General features: G+C 36.3%; 1 protein-coding gene across 1 annotated transcript; it reads left to right on the forward strand.

Moving 5' to 3' along the window:
• Window positions 1-169: 169 nt before the first annotated feature.
• On the forward strand, window positions 170-9763 carry EMC7 (ER membrane protein complex subunit 7). The gene is made up of 5 exons (XM_082485138.1): window positions 170-424; window positions 3081-3200; window positions 5234-5372; window positions 5922-6002; window positions 8084-9763. Exons 1-5 carry the CDS (start codon window positions 177-179, stop codon window positions 8234-8236), a joined length of 741 nt encoding a protein of 246 aa, XP_082341264.1. The 5' UTR covers window positions 170-176; the 3' UTR covers window positions 8237-9763.
• Window positions 9764-12487: the final 2724 nt, after the last annotated feature.

Genomic DNA, 12487 nt, shown 5'->3' on the forward strand with positions numbered 1-12487 from the left:
TTACGCGTCACGGCCGAACAGGCCCCGCGCTTCTATTCGCCGGTGCTCAGTTACGTCACCTGACGGCACGCCACGCTCTCGCGCACGGCACGCCAGCCCCTTCCGCCTGCCTGGTGCGCGCGCAGCAGGTCTGTTGCGCCTCGCGCGCTCAGCACATGCGCGAAGGCGGCGGAGCTATGGCGGCGCGGAGCGGGGCCGGCTGGCGGCCGCTGCCGCTGCTGCTACTCTGGCTTTGTGCGTCGCCGTTGCCCGATGGCGCCTGCGGCTCGGAGGCAGCCGGGACAGCGGAGCCGCCGGGCGTCGCGGGCCCTGGGGAGCGGTTTAAGATCGAGGGCCGGGCCGTGGTGCCCGGGGTGAAGCCGCAGGACTGGATCGCGGGGGCCCGGGTGCTTGTGGACGGGGAGGAGCACGTCGGCTTCCTGAAGTGAGAGGCGGGCGGGGCGGGCGGGGAAGTACGCGTCCCTCGGCGGGCTTGGGCCGGTGTCGCCCGGTGCCGGTCGGAGATCGCCTGCGCGCCTCTGACAGGGCGCTTCCACCGAGTCCCTTCTGCGGCCGCGGCCGTGGCCGTGGCCGTAAGATGGCGGCCGGTTGTGGCAGAGCGGGAGCGGCTCCCTGTGAGTGAGCGGCCTTGCCCCAGTTAGCAGCGCACGGCTGTGGAGATGGGCATCTCGCCTCCGACTTTGGCTTTGCTGGTGCGCTTGCGCCTTGCCTTGGAAGGCGTTGGAAACGGCCAGGCCTGCAGTAGGAACCTGGGGTGCTGTAGGTATCGTTGTGCTCAGCTCCCTGTAGACATAACCAAACTGATGACCAAGGCTGCTAGCTTGTTAGCGATCAAAAAATTGGAACTGAGTTTTATTTAAAAAAAAAAGCCCAACACGTTTGCATTAAATTCTGGAGTACGGTGCGTACTTTTACAGGTGCAAATTCTGTCACTTTTTTTCTTAACACCCCGCCCTTAGCTAAGAGTTTGCTTATTTTGGACAAGTGTTTGTGGCAAAAGTTACAATTGTACTTATCTGTTACACTACCTGTAAAAAACTTTTTTCACTGTACTGTTGAGAGCCGTTTCAAAAGATACGACTTTATTCCTTCACAAAAGATCATGCAAATGCATTTGGAAGCTGTAAAGAATCACATTAGCTAATGCTGTCTCAGGTGGTAGTGGCTATATTCAGATCAGCTAAGGATCTAGAGATATTAAGACATAGAAAAGGTCTTCAGAATAAAACTGATGTCCTAGCTTCAAGAGTAGAAGCTAATTCTAAAATACTTATTATTTTTAATATAGTTTTATGTAGTATTTTTAATATAGTATATTTAATATAGTTTTAATATAGTATTACAATACATTGCTTTTAAAATTATGTATTAAGAAAGTTTATATGGAATTAATATACACCATCTCATAAATATCAATCATTTTTAATTATTCCTGCTGCAATAAAAGTTGAACTGAACTCTGCAAAACTTGCACAATCTTGTCAGTGTAGCACCTGATAAACCAGTACAACCAAGTTGTGGGAGCCTGACATCATATTTAGGAGCTGATTTAATAAATACCATGGAGTTGGTAAGTTTCCAAGTGCTCACTTGGAACTTGAGTTGTCTGAAATGAGAGGAAATAGTCTTAGCTAAGAGCATACGTTTATGACAGTGTAAGCTAGATATCAAACTCTATTGATGACATTAATTTGATACGTCTATTTATAGACATTATATGACATAGGAAGGTTGCTTTTTGAGTATTTCAAGAGTCATTCTCTAGTACCAGTATGTTTATAAATATGATTAGTTTCCCCACTGTAATAAAAATTAAACTTTTCTTCTCAAAAGGCAGTATTGGATACCAGTATGTGAAGTTAGAATTTGCTTTGTCATATAAATAAATCTTTAGGAAAAAACTAATTGAATTTTATCAAAATACTGTAAAGAGTGAAAAATTAAAAGGAAATTCCTAGGGAAATGTCCTTATAGCATTTGCAATATAAGATAGTGTAAGCATTCGTAGGGGTTCAAATCATCACATAAAGTATTAGTGAAATCCACCTACACAGTACTGTTTATATGCTTCTGTCTTTGTGATGGGAAGGTTCTTATATAATGTATGTCTTTAAGAGAGAGGGAACTTGTATGAAGGACATAAGGACAAAATTCTTGTTGAGGGTTCATTTATTTGTTTTCTTGATGGAAGTTTGTAATGTATCAGGTTATAATGCTTTTTTTTTCCCCTTTGAACAACTTTTTTTTGTCTTAACTTTGAGTCTTATTTTTAGGAAAAATAACTTTTTAAAAGGGTAGAGAACACTAAGTTTTTCTTCCTGAAAACTTCTGGAAGCACATAAGAGGAAAACTACAAGCTTCTGTACTTTAATTTAGTGGCAGCTGGTGCTAAAGCTTTCAAGTATCCTTTTAAGAGTATTTTCACTGAAGATTGAAGTTTCATGTTTTAAAATAAAAGTAGCCTGTCTAAAAATCTCTTCTGCGTATATGTTCAGAGCTCTTAGTTTCCTTATTGTTGTGATAAGAGCTTTACAGTGTGGACTAGTCCTAAAGGGAGCAATTAAAAGTAAAAACCTCTGTTTTGCAGTAAACGCACAAACTGCGATTTTTTGTGCATTGCAAGTCATCTCTAGTATCTGCCCACACTATGTAGGATGTCAATTCTGGGTGTTTTTGCTTCGAACAGAAGGACTGAAGCAAAATAAACTTCATTGTATGTATTTCGGAAGGAAGAAGGAAGCTGTAAATTGATTCTCCCATTATTTGAATGCATGTTATCTAACCATTTCAAGTCTTACTTAGGCTGTTAAATTATTACTCCAGCAAGACAATAGCTTGAAGGCATGAGAAGATCTTTAACGTAACTGGTAATTTCTGCTACTGTTGTGGCACACATTTATGACCTTGAGGGGTTTGATAAGAGTGCTGAGCAATTTAAATTTTCCTTTTGGTTGTTGTTATATTAAGATTTATAATAGAAAATGATACTATTACAGTTTCTTCGTTTAAAAAAAAAATACAGCACCCTCTCTTGTGTACTGGACCGTACTGAAATGTAGTGGAACTTCCTGTTTTTTCAGGACAGATGGAAGTTTTGTGGTTCATGATGTACCTTCAGGATCTTATGTAGTGGAAGTTATATCTCCTGCTCATAAATTTGAGCCTGTGCGAGTTGACATAACTTCAAAAGGCAAAATGAGGTGAGCATTTCCTGATTTTCTACTGTATTGATCTATTAAGTATGCCTGACAGCACAGTATACTAAGTGGTGCAAACAGTAATGTAGATCTGATGTTCTGTTTCAGACCATAAGTTTCAGCTTGTTTTAATATCACTTCTAGGAGCACATTTCTTAAAATCCAGAGTCTGATTTCTTTCTTCCTTTCATATTTATGGTCTTAAATAGGAGGAAATAGATAAAAAGAGTCCCATTTGTTTACTTTTTTTTTTCTGCTATCCTGAAATAAAATCTAGACATAGATTAACTGCTTTATCTTTTGCCAATACCTTTTTTTTCCTTCTTCCCTTTTTTCTTTCTTTTTTGGTAAATTTTCTATCAAGACTTGGCACAATGAAATTCTAATTCTAAATTCTAAAGTGTTTCTGTTACACCTCCATAAGCTAGTCCTTACAGTTACTGGCAAATGCTAGTGGTTGCCATTCTGCAGGATTTCTGTAGCATCGTTCCTTTTTTTTTTTTTAATATTACGGCCAGATACATTATCCGTAACAACTATAACTGTGCATCTGTAACTGCACACAATTCAGTAAGTAATACAGAAAAATGGTTATCCTATCTATTAAGGTGATTTTAATTTAAATTAACACATTTGTAGTTTATTTTTCTTTGTACAGGTACACATGTAGTATCTTAACTTCAGGCTTCTCTTTTACAGTATCTTATAAAAGATGCTGTTACATTTTAGGAGTACAAACATTAATATAAACACTGCAGCAGTATTTTTAGGGAAAAGTTAAAAATTGAAATCTCAAACTGAAAACAGTGCAAACCATCTGTTTATAATAATAATAACACAATTTGTTTGTGCTTAGATTTTTTTCCAAACTTCATGAATTTTTTTTTTTATACTTTGTTAGGCAGTATCTCATTGGCAACAATTAATATGTAGTCAATATGGAAGGAACTCGGTGAAATAGACACAATAGCGTGTATAACGTCTCACTTAGCACTGTTTTGGTATCTGGGGACTACAGGTAACTAATTTGATGTGAAGTAAATTGCTAGGATATGTCCGCAGAGCAAAATACCAGTAGGCTTGACATTTCTACTAGTCAAACAGGTAGAAACTATAATGAGTTGGGAGATGCATGAAAAAATGTGATACATGGGGAAAATGTCAATGGGGCTTTTCTAAGGGAAGTTCTGCCTTAAAAAAATACTGGAATTCATAGAAAGATGAAATAGCATGTGGATAACAAACGTGTTTGGTAAGATCTACTGGAAAATCTCAAAAGCTTTTGAAGAAAATACATAGTCATAAGGTAGGAGGGAAATACATTCTATGGATGAATATTTGGTGAAAAATTCAGGAGGAGTAAATTATTTCTCTTGTAATGGGCAGAAGTCAATCCTGGAGTTGCACAAGGTGAGTAAATATTCATAAATTGTGAAAAACGGTTGAAGAGTTAGACAAAGCTAGATGATAGTACTAAGTAACTACCTAAATACTAGGCTGAAGTGAAGAAACTAGTGAAGAGCTATGGAAAGACCTTATAAAGTAATAAAGACTGAGATTCAGTATTGGTAAATTAAAAGTAATGCACTTAGGGAAAAGGTAGTATTAACTTAATATATAAATACTTGTTGCCCTGAGCAAACTCTGTTTAAGCTACACTACACTTGAAAGCTGTACCTTCTCTTTAAACATTGTAGCTTTTCTTGCTTCTTACCAAGGTGAGAAAAAATGTTTTGCAGAAGTCACATTTGAACAAATAGTTCTGATGTTTCTGATCTGCAGGTCTGTTTTCTGTATCACGTTTTTCAGCCTGCTTGGTAGCTAGCCTGGAAAAAAGGTAAAGTATCGTTTGATTCCATAAAGTATGCTGATGAGAGAAATCAGCTTCTGAAAAGTAAAACCTAGTTGACACTGCCTAGCATATAGTTTTGTTTGTAGCGTACTATTAAAACTTTGTTTGGAATATTATTAAATAATCGCTAATTTTTGTTAAGGATTGTATTTGTATTTTTAATGGTTTACATTTTGCTCATCAGAGCAAGATACGTGAATTACATCAAAACCTCTGAAGTTGTCAGGCTGCCGTACCCACTCCAGATGAAATCTTCTGGACCTCCTTCATACTTTATAAAGAGAGAATCTTGGGGATGGACAGATTTCCTCATGAACCCTATGGTACGTATAAGCAACACACAAAGGTTAAAAGTACGCTAATGATCCAAACATAGCTATTCTTTAGAATATCTAGAATAAAATAATTGAGAAAATATATGCACATTGTGCTTTTCTGAGAGGATTGCTTTATTTCTTTGTTTTTTGCTTGTTTACATATAGAAAGTTTTTCCATGACTTTTCCATGACTCTTCCCTATATACCCACTCTGTTAATGTATGTCCTCTGAAAATAACCCACAGTCTGGTTCCTTTGACAACATGATGTTGTTCTTGTAGTCTGGAGTTCAACATGTTGCAAGATTGTAATTACAACAGTTAAAAGAGATAACAAGCATTTACTTTAATGGTCCAACTTTGAAATCTGTTATTTAAAACATAGTGCTTCTTATCAGGTTTCTTTCCTGACAAGTGGATTACTGTTACTGGGTTACTGACTCAAAATGCAGTAGTTCTAGAATTTGGCTGTTTAGCTAAAAGCTTTATGTCAGTATGTTGAAAAATGTCTGGAGCAACAACTAAGCTGAAGAAATATTTGCTGTTTTCTCTGTAGGTGATGATGATGGTTCTTCCATTACTGATATTTGTGCTTTTGCCTAAAGTTGTCAACACCAGTGATCCTGATATGAGACGGGTAAGCACATTCAATAGACCCAGACATAGAGAACAAAGATAATGAGATTTTAAGGTACAGAAAAGTAATAAAAACAAACCTGTACTTTTAAAGAAGTCTTAAAGGGCATAATTTATTCAGTGAATACAGTGTTGCTGTTCTAACAATGAACTCTAACATTTACAACTTCTGAATTTGCTGTACATCACAGAATTAATTTTTTTGGTGTGGCCTTGAAAGTATTCCAGTATGAATGGTGTTTTCCAGAATTTCTTTAGAGCAAAAGATATAATTTCTCACAGGCTATTTTTTCTATAAATTTCCAATTAAATTCTGCACTATGTTTAAATCTAGCACTTCATTTTTAGACATCATTTAATTGTCAAGTGTGTTGAGGAGAGTATGATGTGGGGTTGTCTTATCTGTCAACCTAAACCACATAGTTTACAAGACTGTTAAATCCAAATGTCACAATAGTGTATATGATATGGAATCTTAATGTAGTCATTAAATTATCTAATTTATTGTCCTTTCACCATGCAAAATGCCGAATAGCAGAAGGCTAGGACAAAATGGAGATTCAAGGTGTTTGCTAAATCTTTTATTTTTAGTATTCCTTGTCTGTCTTGGGTGGCTGCTTTTTGAGGGTTTGGTTAATTTGAACTCCTTTTCCTCTAAATGACCACTGTCTTCAGTAGTACTTTATAGGTGTCTGAGTTTGGGTTTTTTTGTTTTGTTGTAGTAGTACCTATAAAAGTAGTACCTATAAAAAAGTATCAGAGCTATGTAATGCTCTTTTGGCTTTAATTTTGATTCAAAACAGTATATGAAGATATGCTAGATATCTGTGGCATGTTCTTCAAACCAAGCTGAACTTTGGAAGTTGAATTTTAAAAAAATCACTTATTTCTTACCTTTTTCACTGATTTGACACTGCTTACAGACAGGCTGTTCTGATGGTAAACCATCAGAACTTCTGATGAATTAGTTCTTATTAGCTGACTGATATGACTTGTTAAGGAGAATTTTTAAGTTGAAGGAATCTTGCTTGTAATTTAAATTATCTTTAAAGAATAGGAGAAGGTAGTTTTTAAGAACTCAATTGTAATGTCATTCTCTACATGACCATATATTAAATTCTTAAGTGTATATCCAACTTCAGTTTGCTTATGGAGGGTATGGAGCTGCTATTACATTTTTCAAGTTAGCTTATTTTTTCTTTATGGAATCAGAACAGTACTAGTTTATATAGAAAGATAATGATTTAGTAACTGTGCTTCTTGTAGAGGCATTAAGTACAGATGCAACAGTAACAAAGGCTACCATAACAGCTTTTGCTTCGTTTGTACCTTGAAAACAGTTAAAGCTGTATCATTCTGAATGGTAACCAGAAGAGCAAGGTGACAATTCCACATTAAATTAGTAATTACATCACGTTGTGGATGTGCAGTTCAGTAGTTGTATGCATTAAAAGTACTTCAGGGTTTGTTTGTTTGTTTTAAACCGTATTAATTCATCTCATAGAGCCACTGTGCTAAACTCTGAAGTTACATTAAGCTTAGCTTTCATGGAACAATGAAAGCTTAGCTACTACTTAGCTAATAGCTTGATGTTACAAAGTAGGGCAATAAAAATACCAAATCCCTTCAGACAGCTTCAAAAATTTGTTAGGTTTAGCATAAATAATACTAATTTGAAAACACAAAAGTATGTGAAACCTATGAGAACACAGATCTGAAAATCTAAATAAAAGCTTAAATTTTAAAGTGGAGGAAAGTAATGCTGAGAATAAGTAATGGCAATTTTTTTTTCTTTTAGATTTTTTTATTTTAATCAGGTGGTTGCCCTGTAAGACTGCTTAAGACATGGTTACCTTTTTCCATACACCAGTGCTTTTAGTTTTGGGGTTTTATGTTTCTGTGTGTAGCTGGGCACTTGGCTGTGGTTGCATAAAAGGATGTAGTATGTACCCCGGGGGTCTACAAATAGTAAAACAGTACTTGGGAAAATTTGACATCTTCCTGATACGATCTTTCAACTGATGCCTTAGAAACAGCCAGAATTGTTACGAGCTATTAAGGTTATCTAATCTTTGCATGCAGGAAATGGAACAGTCAATGAACATGCTGAATTCCAACCATGAGCTGCCAGATGTCTCTGAATTCATGACAAGACTTTTCTCTTCAAAATCTTCCAGCAAGTCTGGTAGTAGCAGCAGTAAAGCAGGGAAAAGTAGTTCTGGAAAAAGGAGGTAGTTAAGTCTTCCTCCTAAGCCTGAGTTTGCACAACTGTTTGCTATGTGGTATCATGTTTATTTGTCTTGAAAGATCAAAAAGCCACTACTGTAAACTTTAATCAGGCACAAAATATGGTATGCTACAACTGTGGTGTGTAGCTTTTTATAGTCTATATAAGCTGTTTTGTACTTGACAGTAAGCAAAAGAAGACATGGCTTCAATACTGTATCTGTATAAAGTTATTGATGATACTGAATTAACTATATTGTTCTGTAGAGAATTATTATAAATTATATGATGTGCTAAACAGTAATGAATGTCTTAATCATAAGACAATGTATAAAAAATTTCAAAGATAATAGAAGTGGAGTTCAGTCTTAAGATGGCTTTAATGTTTTATACTTGCTGTTGAATTCTGAAATGATAAAATCCTCCTTTCAAGATTGAGTTGTGGGTTTACTAAGTAATTTGCTGTATCAGCTTGTCATATGTGTTACGTATAAAATAATTTTATTTGACATTATTTGCTGCCTGTACACTTCAGTTCAAGGACTTTCCACTTTTTATTGCCCAGTTTTATTCTCATCTCATCTAGTTTCTGCTAAAAACTTTTTTGAGGGAGGAGGGGGAAGCAAAGCATCCTGCATCAGAAAGTCTTTTAAGCTCTGTCAAGTTAATTGTTAATCCAAGGTATCTGTATAACATGATGAACATTTATCTTGGATATTTCCTTTCTAAATCACATGTATCACTTCTGCAACACTTTTGGTTCTTACTGTTTTTGTGTGCTGTGCATTCATCTTACCAGTGGTATAATTTGAGGCCAAATACAGAACAAAATTTTTAAAATTAAAGAAAAAATGTAAAAGTGTAGTAGGAAGATAAATTCCACTCATCTCTTAAGTTATGTTCCAAAGTATATGGCTGTCTCTAGGTATGCTGGCTAGTCACTGGCAAGACTTTGTTCTTTTAGCATGTGTGTCTGTACTGCAATATCTTTTCAAGCTACACAGTAACTTCAGAGAAAAGTTGAAAAAATTGATTGTTTCCCACTAGATGATCATTTCCAAATTAAAAGGGCAGCAATACCTGCCAAACCCCATTAGCAATTGTCTGTAAATTTAATTTATTTTTTTTTTTTAGCATAAATGCTGCTTTCCATTTTTACAATTGCTGACTTCTTAGGTAACAGTATCTGTTCGGTATGGGTAATGTATATCTGATTCCGAAAAGGGTATTTAACACTCACCTAAAGTACACCGGAAGCTAAATTCATTCTCATGCATTTATTTGTTCTGCCAAATGCTTAGGAGGGCTATAAATTATCTTAGAATATACACTTAGAAGTATGCTCTGAAACATAAAAGCTGCAAAGGAATAAATACTCATTGATAGGATTAAGTCAACTTTTAAGGTGTTGGAGAAGAAATCAATTTTTTTGGACAATGAAAGATTTCAATCTTTGCAACGTAAGCTGCACAGTTTTGGTCTTGGTTTTGTTTTGTAAATTGAGTGAAACATACAATAGAAACGAAGATATTTGCATATTCTTGCTGGAAAGATTTACTGAAATGAGTGTCGTGTTGCCTTTGGAAAAAAAAAAAAACCAACCGCAAACAACTCCTCTTTCAGCAGCATCTTACTGAAAAATGCATTGGAAAAACACAGAGCAGTTCTTTGAAGATGGAGCAATTAGCTTTGTTACCATGCTGTCCTGGAAAGTACAAGCCACGAGTTACTTTTGTTTGACAGTAGTTGGAATGAGAATTAAATTGCATTAACTTGTTTTAATCACAGTTTGTTCGGTAATTAATCATACTGATGCATTTTTCCTTGTTAGAGAGGAAAGAACAGCAATATTTCTGCCTTCTTTCAGTGTGTCTGTTCACGGTCTTGATTTGTCATTAAGGGAGAATGGAGAATTCAGGTCATGAAAAGATTAAAGTCTTTGTTAAGAGTTCAGAGTAAAAAAAAATGACAGGAATTGTAAGGATCCTAGTAAAACTTTGGAAGGAGCATATGGAATATTCAACACTTCTCTTTTTCTTAGAACTAATGTGTCAAGGTCCAGGCAATTTCTTTGTGTGTCAGGATCAGATGCAGTATACCACTCCCCTGCCTTCTCCAACAGAAAACTCTGCCCCACCCCCAGAAACCTGTTATCTGACCAATCCAAGCCCCAAAATCTTGTTACCTAATGTTACTCCCTCAATCATGTACATTATTCCTCTCCTTTTCAGACACCTTTGTGATAAAGTGATTTGTAGAAGTGTATTGGTGTGCTGCTGAAGTAATGCTAGTTACAGTGGTACCAACTTGTTTGTTTTTTTTTTTTTTTTTAATTTGGAGCTCCAGAGTGCCTTGGTCACTTGAAGTTGTAACATGGTCTTGGGCTATCACAAATGCCACTAGGCAAAGCTTATTTGATAGCTTTCTTACTGTGGTTACTAGTATAATGCAGGATTGTCTTTCTGCAGAAAGTAAATGTTTGCTATAGTTAAGTTTTAATTCTTTGTCCTTATTTACAGATTTTTAGTAGTCTTTCTTCTGTGTTAGGTCTGACATCTCTGTTTTGCCTAAAAACTATAGCTGCCTTTTAGTGAGGGTGCTTGAGATAACGTAAGGAAACGGTAAGTTGAAGCAGCTGATACCTCAGAATAGAAATTAAAGCTGTACAGGATCTGCTTGGACTATAGACAAGCTGATTTCTTCATTGCCAAAACGAGGGAGACTTGCTCCCTCAGCTTGGACTTGGTAATCCTGCCTAGAAGTTCTGGTACTTCGCAGGCTTTGCCATTCGTTGACTTAACAAGAGAAGTTTGTCCATCTTTCTGCTGGATTTCTGTTATGTTTTAGGGAGTTAAATCAGCTGACACGAGGATCAAAGGAGTGCCAGAGCCAGCAAAAGTAAGCACCAGAGGCATGCAGTCAGCAGCAGGAACTGTTCTCTGTTTCTGGCAGTGAGTGTGAGTAAAACCATCAGCTCACCGCATCTTGAGGATTTGTTGCCTAAGAGCTCATTTAGCCATGTTCTGAATGAGTGGGCAACTCTGAGTTTACGACAGGCTGTGTAGAAGGGAGAGGAGATGTATTTTAGTGAAGTCTGTTTCAACTGTTAGTCATTTAAGATGGCCTGGAAGGTTTGAAATAATTTTATTAAGTACTTCATCAAAGATGCTTCCATTCTTCACATAGAAGGAATAAATTTAATGTATTGATATCTCCCCTCAGTGTTTTAAACAAAGTAAATATTGATCGTGCTCTTTTTGATGAAGTGAGGATCGTAATGGCTGTGTAAACGGGATGTGTATTGCTTCAAAGAGAAAGGCTGGCTTTTTAAGATTTATATTTGTGAAGAGGACTTAAAACTCCAGAATCAAGTGCCTTGGGTGCTGATGTCACACTTGGGCTTTGTGCAAATGACTTAACAATTTCTGTTTCAATTTCTTGTTTATGAAGTATGAGAAGCTTGGCTCACAAAGGTAATTGTAAAGATAAATTTTGTAATGAATATTGGGTACTCAAATAGTACGGCTATGAGCTTACTGAAGAAAAGCCAGTAAGTAATCTTCTTTAAGGGCACCTCTATTAAGCATTTATATGTAGTTCTTTATACATATTTATTAAAGCAACACTTAAGTAACCACATGTTACTTAAGATTTCCAAAACAATCTAGGCAATTTATATGCTTTTCCAGTTTAGCGAAAAGTGTATTAAATCACTAAAACCTACTTAAAAATCTCCACTTGGGTGTTAACAGACCTTTAATTGCATAAAGATTATGTGTCATCAGTAGCTTAAAGAGGGCAGAGTGTGTTTTACAGTTTGATAAAAGGGTCCTATTTTTACAGGCTAACAGTGATAGCAGTACCTTAAAGTACGAAAAGGATTTCACTTTCATTTTTAAGATGTCTGATGTTAATCCTGCTGCTATTGATAGTAGATAGTGCATTTGTATTCCTATGATTTTTTGGTTTCATTTGAAACTTCTTTTAGGAAAATAACCGATACGAAATATAAATAATAGTAAATTCTTAATGGCAATGCATGTTTTCATTCTGATGTGTCAGAATGAAAATGGCTGTATATGGATATATATGATGCTCATTTAATGAAGGAGAATAGAAGTGTTTACATCTGCTGTTGATGGGCTAAGGAATAGAGGAAGAACTTCAAATTTTGAACTTCAAATCAGTGGAAAAGCAGATTTACTAAAGAAAGTGTGTTGAAAGGTTAAAAAAATACACATGTACATTTTGCACATTCTT

The sequence above is a fragment of the Vanellus vanellus genome, assembly GCF_965231255.1.
Source record: "Vanellus vanellus genome assembly, chromosome: 6".
Taxonomy (NCBI): Eukaryota; Metazoa; Chordata; class Aves; order Charadriiformes; family Charadriidae; genus Vanellus; species Vanellus vanellus.